This window comes from Triturus cristatus, chromosome 5_1 (assembly GCF_964204655.1).
Source record: "Triturus cristatus chromosome 5_1, aTriCri1.1, whole genome shotgun sequence".
NCBI lineage: Eukaryota > Metazoa > Chordata > Amphibia > Caudata > Salamandridae > Triturus > Triturus cristatus.
Window position 1 is genome coordinate 582,413,599 of NC_140587.1, and position 15,673 is coordinate 582,429,271.

The window sequence follows — 15,673 nt, forward strand, 5'->3', positions numbered from 1 at the left end:
CCTGGCTTAAGACAGCTGCACTCTAGGTTGATGTACCCTTGCAAGACATCTTCTCTGCAACTGCCATGGAGGAGCAGGCCCACATACACGAAGCTCTACTGCCTCAATGTGAGCGGAGAAGCTGCCGCAATAGTGGAACAAAAAGGAATTCTGGCTACCACTTTGAATGTGCTGCTATTAAATTAAACAGACTAGAGGCCAATGTAAGGAATCATTGGTCCTGGTTTTTTATTTAACCACTTCTTCAATAATTTGTTATATCCTTTACATAATTGTTGTAGTCTGGAACAGAGCAGTACACTATTAATTGAAAACAGTTACATTACATAAGTGCATTCAATGATCATCACACTCAAAAAACTATTTAATTCTCCAATATCAACATTAGTGCAAAAAAGTGAATCAAATGAAAATAACTGTGATTATTTACACGTTACACCAGTCGATTGAGTAGAAGAATAAACAAAAAACACTCTCATTACACCCAGTTAGGTTTGCTTTTTGGAGAGTCCATGGGGAATAAGCTTAGGGGCTGTGGGGTTGAGTCAATGTTCACTGTCCCTCCACAGAGACAAATTCATCACCAATGGCAAACTGTTTGAGAAACACATCCTGCAATGGTACCGGTATATAGATGATGTAAATACCCTACTCTATGCCGCACAATTTGTAATCCAATCCTAAGAGATGCACTAAAGTGGGAAGAACACAAATTTGTCTGGATTTCCATAATCTTTCCTCTCCTGCCTCTTATCCAGTGGGGTTTTCTCAAATTCAAGCATTCTAAAACCAAGATGATAATCACCAGCCCAATCTCCACTCAGATTTTCTGCAATTATTAAAGTTTTTCAGAAAATACCATCAAGGCAATACACTGATTTAAGTTGAAATATAATCTACTTTTAGTAGAAAAGAAGGGGGAGTTATTATAGTTCCTTTATCTGGATAAAATTCCTAGCTAGAAGAGCTTGATCTCGCTAACTACACAAAGGTGTGATGGCAGATTTAAAATCTGTCATCTACGAAAGATGCTACAAAGAAGCTTTATGTATAGTCTTAATATTTTGATAGAAGTACACTAAGGTGAGAATCGCTAAATAAGAGACAGAACTTTTTTTGACCCTTTTAAAAAGTCCTTAATGACTGGGATCATGAAAAATTATTTCTGAGATTGTGACTCTCTCTAAGCAGTAATAGCCACCAAGTGTACATTGATCTATAAGAACTGAAGTTCAGGCTTGTCCAGCCGCAGTAGGTAGCAAATATGGAAGCAGTGCACGTTTATTGGTAACACACATAGAAACACTTTTATTGAAAAACTTAAGTGCCTGTTTTAGGTGTCTTTGCTTTAATAATGTCCATACAATCTTGCGGCATATCTAAATTTCCATATTGAATGTAAACAGGAGCCATGCTGCCAAATCAAGGATGACAGAGTTGGATGGAGTACCAGGTACTGACACTTGAGCAAAAGATTGGGTTTTGCTCTGCAGGCTGTTGTGAGGATTTTTTGCTAGCTGAAGTAAGTTTGTGTAGCACCACTGTTTTGGCGATTCTGATGAATTTCAGCAGAGTGATAGGTATAAAAAGAATTTGTGGTTGTAGGGAGAGAAGTGTAAGGTGCTCGGAAAACTTCCAAACCAGTTCACAAAAGGGCATTTCCCAGGGGCCGTGGTTATGAAAATGTGGATGTGAAGTCTCGGTTGCTGATATTTTCTGCAGTTGCAAGTTTGTGTGCCAATCGTATGAACTATCAATTTAGGCAGGATAACTTTGGAACCAGAGTATTTGCCAGTGATTCTAACCATCTGTAGAGCTTTAGGCCCAGACTATACAAGGTGTGGTGCATAAGCTGATCTCCTGCTTGTGAAGACACCCTGTTAGCTTAAAAAAAGGTTTCGCCTAGACTGAATTTATGGGAATTGGTATATGTAGTTTGTTATGGAATAGGTTTAGTTGTGTCCATTTACAATGGAGTTAACCTTCTAGCATTAAAGTACAATAAGAAATGGTAGTGAAGTTGATTTATTAAAGTACAAAATCAAGAGCATTTTAAACCAATAAAATTATTTATTGGTGATCATTTTTTCCTTTCTTTGTAGGACAGATAACTCAATCAAAAACCATTGGAATTCGACGATGCGGAGGAAAGTGGAGCAAGAAGGCTACTTACAAGATGCTCCTAAGTCTGACCGATCCGTGGCGACCAAACCTTCCCACAAAAGCTGTACTACAGTGGACCATTTGACAACCCATAAGCAGTTTTACATTCCAGTTCAAACCCATGTAATTAAATTTATTTTTCTAACCATAACAATATGAATATAGTTAGTGTTCTACAGAAATATTAAGACTTTGTTACAGCTCAGCAATTTTTTTTATAGCCAGCATTATCTGTCGTTTAATATGAATCTATTTATGATGGTCTGAATTTTGTTTATATTTTGTACATATGTTTGCCGAAAGGTCCAGAAATATGCCAAAGATAGAAGAGCATGTTTCTGATGTTGCAATAATGTCACAGAGAGAAAACAAGATCTCCAGCTTTGCGCTGAATTAGATTTTTTATTGATTTCTTCCTTACCAAAAACCCAGGGGATCTGTTTTCATCTTAGTGCACTTGATTTCAAATTTACCCAAAGATCATTAAATACTCTACAGTTATGTAAATAATTTATTCCAGTAGTTTTTAGAAATTGATTGGATGATCGGCTTCGCTCTTGTGAAAGATTTTTTTTTTTTAAAAAGATGTTTCAATCAATCAAAGCTTTATTTCGATAAAATTGTATCATAAAAGCGTACAAACAAACATAAAAGATACAATAATGTCGAAGGGGAAATCAATAAGGTTAAGAGAATAATACATATAACATTGAACGGAATGCTGGATAAGAATTAATTACAGGGGGAGCAAAAATACATTGCTACATCCATTTTTCCACTCCCCCCACAGCATAGCACATAGCATCTAAAACCATTCAGGATAAATAAGTTAAGAAAAAAGACAGTCACAAAATAAAAAAAGTATTAAATTGCATTTGATAACAAAATGATTGTATCCCCTAAGCATATTAACAGATTTAAAAAAAAAAAAAAAAAAGGAAGAGGCCTTGTATCATATTATGAAAAGACGAGAAGGGTGTGTTACAGCAAAGGACCCAGAAACTTTAGTCTAATTAGCCAAGACCAGGCGAGGAATTTGGCCACCCCACATACCAGCAATGCACTAGTATCCGATTGTAAAATTCTAAGCGCTATACGGTAATTCGCAGTGCCCAGTTGTCTGCAGACGGGACTCAGCCATCTTGCCCTAGGATTTTTGTAGGCTGGGCACTCAAATAAAAGATGCGCTACAGTTTCCACCTCCACTTTGCAACATTGACAACTTGCGATCGTTTGATGGGGGGGGATTCCATTTACTTGTGCACTCCCGAATGGGCAACGTACCAAATCAGAACTGAATATACAGTCTCCTGTCTCTAGGCTTCTGGATAAGATCAAAGTAAAACTCCAGCCTTATCGCTGGTTTGTGTAAATAAAAAGCCTCAGTCAATCTACCAACATTCACAACAATGTTCTCTTGGTTGTCAATCCACTGCCAATAAGCCTTCTTTAAATCGGCCTTGCTTAAGTGTATTCCGGACTCCCATACTTCTCTTAAACCCATAGCAAAAAAGGACTTTTTAATGTTACACAACCACTTAATCCTATGAGAACCCGGCGAGCTCATCACTTCTCTAAGACCATCAACATATTTGGAGAGCTCAGGGTTACGCCATAGGCGGGTCCAAAAGAGCAAGGGACGTAGTCTGGCATGATCCCTAAATGAGCGCCTGCCCATATCACTCATAAGAGGCTTTAGTGGGGTGCCCGTCGGGAGCGAGACCAAATCCCTAAGGAATTTGTTTTCAGACATTGAGATTTCGTTGACATTATCGAAGCCCCAAAGTTCGGCCCCATAAAGTGCCGAACTTACAGCTTTTGCAGCGTAAATCACCAGTGCGGGAGCAACGGGCCTGCTCTGAGATGAGCAATGTTCCTTCCCAATAGCCCCCGCAACTCTCTTGTGGTTAAGGAGCATTTTGTCAATGTGGGGTCTCCAACTAAGTTTATCTGAAATCCTAATTCCAAGGTAGTCAAAAAAATTTACAAGCTCCAGGGGGGCTCCCTCCAGAGTAAGATTTATTTTAGAGGATCTTGAGGGGTTAAACGAGAGAAGCTTAGTTTTTAAGGTGTTTATAGATAAGCCTCTCAAATTGCAAAAAAGATTAAACCTTTCAAGGAGCTTTTGCAGCCCTGCCGGTGTTTTAGAAATTAGCAGGGTATCGTCGGCAAAGAGTAGTGCTGGAATTTTATCGCCCGCCAGGGCCGGGGCATCAGTAGGAATCTCCCGTAAAAAGCTTACCACTCCATTCACAAATAAAGAGAATAGGGTGGGAGCCATAACACAACCCTGGCGGACTCCCCTAATGACCTGGATTTTGGCCGTTTTTTGTTCCTGACAACCCCATCTCACCTGGGCAAAATTGCCCTCATGGAGGCGAATCAAAAGATCTAAAATAGGTAACGGGATTCCCATATCCTTCAACACCGACCAGAGGCGGTTGCGAGGAACTAAATCAAAGGCAGTCTTCAGATCTATGAATGCCAGATGAAGACTGCCCTTGCCAATCGAAACCACCTTCCAGTACAGGAGAAGGAGCCGAAATACCTGATCAATTGTGCCGACGTTTGCCCTGAAGCCTGCCTGGTAATCTGACAGGATGTCGTTTTCGTTAGCCCACGACAAGATTCTCTCTAACAAGACCCTGCCAACCACCTTCTGACCAGCATCAATGAGACTGATTGGGCGGTAGTTGGCAGGGTCTTCCCTGGAGCCCTTTTTAAAAATTGGGATCACCTCTGCCCCTTTCCATGATTCGGGGACGGGGGATCCTGAGTAAAATACCTAGCCCAATTTTGGGGGGTCTGCTCGGAACAGGTCACCTGGCAAACCATCCGGTCCAGGTGCCTTACCTGGGACTATTTTGTTGATAGCAAGCAAAACTTCGGATTCCTCAAAAGGGGAGTATGGTTCTGAGGCAGAAAGTGTTAGTGAAAAATCAACATGATCGCCTATATTGTGACAAACTGCCCCAGAGTAAAGTTTTTTTAAATGTTCGAACCACACATGGTCCGTAATATGATTAAGAATTATGTCAGGATACTGGTCTTTGGGTTTCCTAAATAGCTTCCAAAAGGCATTTCCATCTTTAGCCAAGCTAGCGGCCTTTAGGTCTAACCAAAAGGCTCCTTCCCAATCACGTTTGGCTCCTAGAACAACCTTTTTATACTCCTTCCTAGCATTTTGCACCAAGAGGCAATCCTGTTCCTTAACAGCAGCTATCAAAGTGCTCTTTTTACTCCTACACTCAGAGTTGTACCACGTCCCTGGCACCTTAGAGGGCTTATGTTTGGGGGGACGAGACGGTGACAAGAAAAAAGAACCCATTGTCTCTACTGTTTCTACATAAATGCTATCAATAGTGGGAAGCCCTTCCGTGGCTCTACATGCTGCCTGTAATTCTGATATTTTAACCAGCAAGGACACTTTAATGGCATTCAATTTTTGGCCGTTGCAGACAATTTTCGGCCATTTCAAGTACCTCTTGCAATTGGAAAGAACACCTTCCTTAGAGAACATGGATCGGCCAATGCCATGATTAAGAGAAATAGCAGACCAGGGATTCATCATAGACAGACACAGGGAATTGTGATCACTTTCGATGGTTGGGACTATAACCAAATCGACAGTATATTTCCATAATCTACGGTCGACTAAAATGTAATCAATACGAGTGGGGCAAGTTGCTCTGTTAAAAGTATTTGCGCCAAAAGAGTCAGACGGCAATCTATCGTTTACGGCTCTAAGACCAAATTCAAATGACAGAGCATTCAGTTGGATAGCCAACTGGGTCCACTTCTTGATTGGCAGCAAGGACAATGACGGTATGCCCCACCTAGCGTCCTCAGCCTCTGTATCAAACAAGTCCTCTGTAGCTAAAGGTTCAAATGTGCAGTTCATATCTCCTGCCACCAGAATTAAAGATTCAGGAGGACAGGAGGTGATTTCCTCACTCAAGGCTGTGACAATTGTCGACTTTACGCCACCCTTCGTGCCTTTTACATAAACATTAAAGAACTCAACTGTAGGCCCTCCTTTGGCCCCTTTAAATGTTAGCCGCATTAAATCTGATGATGTGCACATATGATGTTTTACCCTACAGTTAAGGTTAATACTTATCCAGATTATAAGGCCCCCTGACGGTCGCCCACGGCCAATGGATGTTGCTGGTAAAAAGTAACAGGTGAAACTTGATTTATGCAATGGCTCTAAGCTCCAGGTTTCCTAGAAGATACATATGTCTTGATTATCAATGAAACTATTCCAGTCTGGTAACGATAACTTATTGCGTAGACCCGCAATATTCCACGAAATTATTTTAAGACTTGAAATGGGAAACAAAGGAGTAACATCAACGTGAGTAGACATTTCACATGATATAAAATCACGTGATTCACCAAGATTATTACCAGTGAAACTGTGGGGAGGTATAATTTTACTATGAAATTGGACGGGCAAGTCAACAATGTTAGAATTAGTCTTGTTAACAAAGAGTGGTTGAGGTTCGATAAAGACAGGCGACCCGGAAGTTTGTCAATCATTAGAGTCAAGATTAGATTGGCCCTCTCTTAACATGTCTGGTGTGTAACCTCTCATTACTAAGGGTTCTACACAAGGGTAGCGCCTAAATTGTATAGGAGAGGTTCCTGGAGAAGAGGTTCTAAACTCTAGTGCCAAAAGTCCCTCAGCCACAAAGTGGCTGGCCAGGGTGAGTTCAATAAAATCGGTTAGATTATCTTCGGATCTATGTCTTTGTGCCCTAACAATGTCGTTCCTAATTAGGGATTGGCACCCCCTAACGTGGCGGACACAGTGTGTAACCTTGTTAATCAAAGAACCCTCATCTTCTCTCCCCACTAAGACAGGAACGCGAACCATAAAAACAGCGGGCTGCCTGTCAACACTAGGGGGAGATACTTTGCGGAGGGGTGGGAGGGAGTGTCGCTCAGAAGTTTTTAGCGGCCTAAAAGTATTCACTAAACTGGGGATTGAACATGGTTTCTCAATTGTAGTGGGAGAACGAGGGCTAGCATTGGCTATCTGCCTTATGTCTTGCTTATCATGGATAGATGTAACAAGGGGGGGGGAACTGTTCACTAGAAGAATTTATAGATAAATGGTGAGAATGTGCTGATGGTGGCAAGGTGGAAGGGCCACCCAAATTATGATGCACAAAGTTCAAATTAGATTTTTTAACATTAGTCAACAGTTCTTGAATTATCAACTTGAGCTCATCTATTTCTGCCCTGAGAGAGGTAATGGTTTGTATCACATTACACATGTCCCCTCCATCAGCAATAGGGAGCTTCCCCATCTCCCCCCTAGAGGCAAAAGTTTGTAAATCTGGGTTGCTAGCTAGGTCAGTCTCGTCAGGTGCAACAAGGGTTTCAGACAGAGGAGCATATCGGTTAGCGCAAACTAAAATGTGTGGTTCGAGAGGTATAGGATTACTACCTTTATTGCCAGGGGGAGAGGACACCAAGCATAGCTCATTTTCAAGTGTATCATCCTCTCTTAATGACAAATTACGAGATGACTTTTTGCTAAACATATGTGGAATTGTCACAGAACGGGGCATGCAGTTATTCGCTGATGAGGTTGTATTTATGATATTAGGAACAGGAGGTTTGGCAGTTTCAAGGATCAGTTCACACTCGTCAACCAATGTCTCAATACGATCCATTGTAGAAATAGCCAGTTGTTTCTTGACGGATCTTTTAGCCTTTTTCCTTTTAGCAGCCCCACCAACAATATTCGAAATCCCACCAGTGGTATCTACCAGTTTCCTTTTTCCCATTGTAGGCAATTTAGAAAAGGGCGGCTAGCAATACTTATAGATGTAAAACCGTGATTTCCACAGACCTTATTAGGGGCTAGCTCTCGAAATGGAATTGAGAAACCCTCTCTTGTAATAGTACAGTACCTTTTACTGAACAATCAATCGTAGTGTAGCAGGAACAGATGCTCTCATTTCGTGCTCCACAGAGAGCGGGCCCAGCCCAGCCTCTGCCTGCCCCTGACGGCCTCAGACGGCCCGCCCTTTGCCCGGGCGTAGCCCGGCCCGCGCGTGTACCGGGGGATAGGGCCTGTAAATAATGCCCGTGATCTCAAGGGGGCTGGTCCTCCGGTGCAGGCGCTGCCCCTCAGGCTCCTGGGGCTAGTAGTCCTGTGTCGTCGAGTCTGCTGTGCCCCCGGTGAGTTTGCGCTGCGTCTCCCGCGGAGCGGGAGGCTCGAGGTCTGTTATGAAGTCCCCGGTGACAAGGGGGCGGGACCTCCGGTGCAGGCGCTGCCCCTCAGGCTCCTGGGGCTTGTAGTCCTGTGTCGTCGAGTCTGCTGTGCCCCCGGTGAGTTTGCGCTGCGTCTCCCGTTTCACGTAACAGCTCTCTGTGCTCTCACCTTCTGAGTGAGGAAACTTCAAAGATCGTTTTTCACTTTCCTTGAGTGGACATTACTTTGGATGGCACTGAAGTAGGTGTTGGCGTAATAGTCAAACTGGGGCAAAAGAGCATGGGACAATGTGCAAGAGATTGTGCTCAAGTCAAATAACCAAGTCATAAGATTGCACAGTTTGCATAAGAGTCCAGATCTGTTATCATAACATTGTATAAGAACATGTATTGTGATAACTGTGGTTAAGCAATGATACAGGATGGCTTGATTGTCTTAAATGTCTGGGAGTGTTGAACAAACCAAGTAAATGCCCATTGTTCGGGAGAGAGGCAATTTTTCACCCAGCAGTGTTGGTCTCTTAGCTCTTACTCTCATCCAACAACTTGGCAGATGAGGACTTTTTCTATTTTAATAGCTCCCATGGTGAGGCTGCATGTGAAACATCTATTCATCTACATAGAGCACATTTAGATTCAAATGTCAGGAAACATGAAAATAAAATTGACACCGTCACTGACAGGATTGCCCTGCTTCTTATGGGTATACAAGGAATGAGAGAACATGATAAAAAGAGATCAATTCCAGCAGTTACTCTTATTGTGAAAGATGAGGCTGTACAGGCATGGGGATCCCGCCTTAGATCACCACAAATTATGGGGACATGGTCCCAAAAGGAGATTCTATCACTTTACCATGTTGAACAAAGTAAATTTCACCTGACCATAAAAACATTCCAACTATTGCTGAGAAATATGGATAAAGCAATTGCAAGGTGCTTCCTGAGCAAGCAGGAATGTACAAAGTTTTGGATGTCATGAATGAGGCTTAGATAAACCGGCACTGACTGTTACCCATAAGTTTCTTCTTCAAGGGAATCTACTTGCGATTGAGCAGAACACTTAATCAGCATCCTCATGGAAAGTCTGTAAGAATGCCAACTCTTCTGTGACTGGGCAGTACCTTTGTCAAGCTTTTTTGTAACATCAAATTAACCAAACTCTCAAGTCTTCCAGATATGATGAGTCTGGAACAAATCATTTTTGTACATAATGTATCAACATACATTCCACCTGCTATTGTGTGTTTGCACCGTCTAGCATCTGCAACACCTTAAATTATTCCCTTCCCTGTCCCCGCCTAGAACAAATCAGTGCTGTTTTTGTGCGCTTTCTTTCCAGTTCATAATAATGGCCATACATAATATTAGGGTTTGTTAGTCTTATTACCAATCATTGACTACCTGGTTCTACAAGCCACCATCCCTCTGTTGGACCAGTGCAGTATTTGAAATATGGCCACTTCGGCTCTTGAGTATACAGTGTGCTTTAGTCAAACAGATGCTATGCCTTAATTCTTGAGGCGGTTTGGAGGGAATGGTAAAGCACTGTTATTCTAGTTTCAAAACATTCAGAAAACCTTTTTCCTATAGGTTTATAGCACTCATAAGTTTTTCCATTGCGAGGACATGAAATTATCTATTCCACCAGTGGAAAACTTGTGGTACTTTGTCTTGTTTCCAGTGTAAGCCTTTGGATTGAGCTGCTGCATCCAGCATATGGTATACTAATGCCCATTAATGGAATACGATTTTTTTCCCCGTTATCCAGTTTAAGGCCCAATATATTCATGGCTGGGTTGTGTGTCATGGAGTATGCCATTGTGTTTTTGTTTGTGGCTGAGTACCTCTTTCCAGAACAGTTGTAAGTGGCAGCAAGTCCACCACATGTGTAGAAGGCTGCCTCAAGTTGCTTCATCTCAAGCAGCAGTCCAATACATTGTGTATAGCACTTTGGGGCAACTTAGGGGTCATGTACCATTGGTACATTAGTTTATAATAAGTCTCTCTTTGGGAAGATCTATGGATATCTGCCTGTAGGAAGCTGGCTCTGTATATACTATACCAAAATAAGGTATAATGTGCACAGAGTCCAGGGAGTCCCTAGAGGTATAGCAGAGGCTAAATTAGGTAAGTACCAACAGCTCTCTTTGTGGTACTGTGGGCGAGCAGTTAGGCTTATCCAAAGGGTGTGTTAAACATTCATTGTATTCACTCAATCAAGACTGATGCACACACTCAGAGACTGAATCCGGACCAATTGGGTAAGTATAAAAAAAGATATACTAGTATTTCTGATGGATACATCTGCCAGTGGATTCCTCACCTTGTGATTCCTCACCTTGTGAATATCCCCTGCGCCAGCAACATTCGGAAACTTTTGTAGCTCTCCACGCCGACGAGGACGACGTCACAGAAGCACAGCTTCGCTCGCGGCTCCGCTGACGTCACTGGATCCATAAGAGGACCTCGTCGGCGTGATGACGTCCGTTCCCTTTTTTCCGCGCCGTCGACGCTAACGGTTTTCTTGGACTCTCCGTAGCTTTGGCTAGTTACTTTGTGTTTCTGCTGGTGATTCTCTTTCTTCTTGCTTCTTGTTCAAAGATGTCGACGAAGAAGTCTGGATTCAAGCCGTATAGAGAGTGCGGTAAGCACATGTCCATCACGGATCCACATGAGGACTGTGTCTGGTGCCGGTCGTCGGATCACGACGTCGAGGGATGCTTTTGCTGCTGCAAGATGAATCCAAAGGCCTTAAATGAAAGAGAAGCAAAGTTATTTATAACGAGGATGAAAAAAGAGAAGAGAGGTCGAAGACGCTCGAGATCGAGGTCGAAGTCGACGTCGGGTCATGCTTCTAAGTCCAAGAAGCATAAAAAGAAGAAGAGGCATGGCTCTCGACGCCGTTCGGATAAGGAGGCGGCTCCGAGATCGACTTCGCCTACTCAACGTCGTAATGACTATGTTTCTCCCTCTCCTGTCTCAAATCCTGCTTCTCCTGTTTGCCTGATCTCGCCTGCGGCTTCACCGGAGTACTCTCCGGCTCCATCACCGATGCCGATGCATTCTCCGGCTCCGGTTGAAGAAGCTCCGGCTCCTGATGAGTCTTCGACTCCGCTGGCTCCACCGTCAGCGCCGATTGGCCAGAGTCCGGTAATGCCTCAATCTGAGCCTTATCCCCCTTTTCCAGGCCCGGGTCAAGACCCATCGCATTATTTAAATGCAATGTATGGCGTCTTCACGAGAGCGATGTACCCTTCTGGAGCACCTTCGGGTCCCATGGGTCCAATGGCTTTTAATCTGGGGGTTCCTCAAGCCTACGCTCAGGCTCCATTTATGCCATATTTCCCAGCGACGCCGTCTTGGCATTTCCCGGCGCCGAGGACGTCGACGCCGCTTCCATCTTCTCCGTCTTGAAGATTGTGGGAGATCGGGGATCACCAGATCCCAGGTCAGGATCACTGGGGAGACCTCCTCGTGGTGTTGGGCCACTCTTACCTCTGGCGGTGGACGTCGTGGTGCAGAGTGGTGCAGAATCGCAGACTCTCCTGAATCCGGATCCTGGTCTGGAAGTTTTTCTTAAGCAAATCCGGTGCTCACGGGCGACAGAGTCTGTAAGGTGAGTGCAGGGCAGGCTCCGGGGGGCTGCTGGACATGCCGGTTTCTTCGCTGTAGGCAGGTCGAAGTCGGGACAGGCCGGTAGGGCTGGGATCAAAGCAGTAGGTGTCGTCTCCTTCCTGGGTTAGCACGGTTATTCAGTCCGTCTTTCTTTCTCGAATCTGAGGAGGCAAGATTCAGGGTGGCCCCTAAATACTAGATTTAGGGGTGTTAAAAGGGGGGCGCTTCCTTTGGGTAGGTACACCCCGTATTATGCCACCCTCCTCTTCAAGATGGATGGGACTGAGATGTGCTTCATCTCACCTCCCCCACCTGTGGGTTGGGGTTGGCAAAGGTGGGCTCACCTCTCCTTGCTTGTTTTTTCCACCGATTCCCCCACCCAAAGTGGGAGGTAGACCCAGTGAAAGCCAGTTGCTGGGGGCAGCAAGAGGCAGGGACAGCTCCCAAAGTCGGCAGGCCTTTGATGCTTCCCCCTTGTGGACTCAGCCCATCCTAGGGGATGTGGCAGGACACCTCTTCCAAGGATGAGCTTTGTTTCTGGACCCAGAGCACAGAGGCTGTCTACCCAGGGGTCCATAAATCTGTCTGATGGTGGCAATGGCGGGCAGCCATTTAGGAAACTACACCAGGGCTGGTCGATTTTCAGGGGGCATCTCTAAAATGCCCTCTGAGTGCATTTTACATTAAATCCCACACTGGCATCAGTGTGGGTTTAATGTGCAGAGAAGTTTGCTACGAACTTCCCAGTTCTTAGTAAAGCCATTATGGAGCTGCAGAGTTCGTAATTACAATCTCCCAGACCATATACTCTTTATGGCTTTACTACACTTACAATGTTAAGAATGGACTTAGACACTGTGGGGGACAGGGCTCATGCCATTACACTGTACCCTCACCTGAGGGCTAGTGCATCCTGCTAGAAAGATGACTTACCTAGGCCTCAGGCAGTGGGTTGTAGGCATGGCACACAGGGATGTGTGCCATGTCAAAACTTCATTTTTCTCTGCACCAAACACGCAGTCTGCAATGGCAGTATGTGGGTGTTAAATGTCAGGTGCTGCAGCCCTTAGAGGCCTTCCCTGGTCACACTGCCCTTGGTACCCATGGTACCTTTTACAAGGGGCTTACCTACGGCGAGAGATGTGCCAATTGTGGGTACAAAGGTACAGTTTTGGCAAAGAGCACAGCCATTGGGAGCCTGATTGGCAGGGACCCATGGCACATCAAGTCAGGTTGCGTCAGATGTCAGGCAAAAAGTGTGTCTGTGTGTGGGGGTGGTGGGGGGGGGGGTGAGGGGGTAACCATGCAAAAAGTGGCACTTTCCTACACTACACATACATTTTTCCGTTTCTTGTCTGTTACATCTGCATTCACTTTGCCTTCCAACTCGTCTGAAATCTCCACTGATTTATAATTTTGATCTCCTGCTGGTTTTTTTATATGATGGAGATCAGGCCCTTTGAACCTGCTAGGCTCTGGGTTGATTTTTTTTTTTTAACTTGTGAAGTCCTGTGGTCATAACTACATTGGTTTGGTATTAGGCCTAGTCCCTAATTTACCAGTACTTGACCTGAAACCGTACCTTACAGTCTTAAAAATACATTGTCTTGCCTTGCTTGTTACATTTGCAACAGGTTTCTGCCTTCCCCATCCTGCCACCTACAGAAAGCCTGTTGCCCCGTTGCGGGGGAAGGCAAGCCACCTGTTCCACATTCTCCAGTGTTGCTATGACTGGTTGACTGAGAAGGCCATATAGGTGTTTCTGGGGGTGGGAGTGGGGGAGGGGGAGGGGATTTTATTGCTTTCACTAGCCATGTTAAGTCCTATGGCAATCTATCAGCCACTGCTTTGTCTATTAACATCGTTTTTTGTTTCTTTATTTCTCTCAGTTTCTCTTGCTGCTCATTATGCTGCTATTCTCAGGTGTAAGGCAATGTAATACTTTACTAAATCTAGGCATGATGAGCCTTCATAGCTCTGGGAGACCTAAAGAGCCTCAAAATACAAGCTTTCTTTCCCACCCACAAACATTTAAGGAGCTGGTTTTGCACTGCATGGATGCCTGCATTTGGAATAGTTATTTGTAGTGTTTGGAACAAGTATAGTATGTGAGGCAAGACATTGTTTTTTAGCACGTTTATATTCCCCCAGCGAGGAGTTGTACAACATGCTGCAGTTTTTCAGGTCTTCCTGGATTTGTTTTACTAGCTTCGCCAGGTTGTGTTTCTTCTAATGTTATGGCCAGTGGCTCTACCAGCATGGTGAACAGGAGCTTTCCTGGCTCTCCTGTGGATAGAGAAATATTGTGTACTCCCTCCTTTTAACTTTATTGCTGTCTTTTGGTCCTCATGGTACTCCAGCTCCTTAATGTTGTTTCTTGGTCCAATTTTCTCTGACAACCTGAAGAAATCCTGAGCTCATCAGTTCGAATGATCTTTTGCATCCAGGGATAAACAAATCTGCTTTACCTGTATGAGAAATCACACAAGATTACCCTTCTTACTGGACCTTTTATCCAGTTTACAGAACAGGATTCTGCACCACAACTTATGGCTTTGCACCTGAATGCCTTCTGTACTGCCATCTAAACCACATACCACCAGACTTAGAGGTTTTATGCCACTGTTTTTTCCACAAAATAAGTGTTTTGAGACATTCTTTACTGTCATTTGAAGTTTTAGCATCTTCCTGGCGAGTAGAATACTTTGTATCACCTTGTGGACTGTTTTTTTGTCACAGAAATCATTCACTTTTTGAGAAATGTCCTCCTGTGGGAGAAAGCAGTTACAGATCCCCACAAGTTTTGTGTGGTATGCCTTCTACTGTCCCATAAAGTGAAAGACTGAAATGGCTTCTAAAATATAATGTCCAAAAGAATTCTCCATTAAGCGGGGTCTTTAAACTTCAAGGAATGCTTCTGAACATGAAGGCCGAGAAAGATAGGAAAAGGCTGGATGAGGCAGCCGGCTGGATGAGGCAGCCGCCCAAGCATCCCTTCCTAAGAAGGCACACTCTGGTAAGGAGTTCCCAGGATGGAGATCCTCAGAGAAAAAATGAAGCCGAGGAGTTTACTGCTGACGACAGTATTGTAAACATAATTCGAAGGCAATGTTGAGAACCTCAGCCCCAGCCTGTTCGGCCTGTAATATAGGTTCTGCACCTTCCCACCCCAGGCATATCTCCTACTCATTCCTGACAAGGCACCCCTATGGCATGCTTGTCAGTGTATCCGACTTCACAACTGCTGAGGAAGTACATTTCTACGCTTAATTCCACTTCCAAGCCTTCTCAGTCATTGAGATCACTTTTAAAACTAGATCCTCATCCATCACCATTCAAGCCGATTATGCCTATCATTCTTTTTGAGTATCCTGTCAAGAACATCTTTGTCCTCAATAATTATCTCCTCTATAGATGCTATCCAAGATGATCTCTATGCCTCCTCCATGTTTTCTTCCACCCAGATCTCCTTTGCGTCTCAGGGACGGAAGAAGGAAAGCTGCTGCTTCACCACAAAGGTCAAGTTCATCTTTCCTGGATACAGATGATTCACATTGTTCAAACACCCCGACATAGCCCACAGCTTCTCCAGCTCATGGCTTCCTTGTGGATGATCTCAGCATGAGTTTTTGACTAGAGATGCATCTAAATTAAATATTCCTGTG

General features: G+C 44.0%; 1 protein-coding gene across 4 annotated transcripts in view; it reads left to right on the forward strand.

The window, feature by feature from the left end:
• The window catches only part of MYBL1 (MYB proto-oncogene like 1), a 687,544-nt gene that overhangs the window by 142,380 nt on the left and 529,491 nt on the right, over positions 1–15,673 (forward strand). For all 4 annotated transcript variants that reach the window (XM_085605513.1, XM_085605511.1, XM_085605512.1 and 1 more), the window contains exon 6: positions 2,103–2,286. In XM_085605513.1, the coding sequence (XP_085461639.1) occupies positions 2,103–2,286 (184 nt within the window). The remainder of the gene's footprint in view (positions 1–2,102; positions 2,287–15,673) is intronic.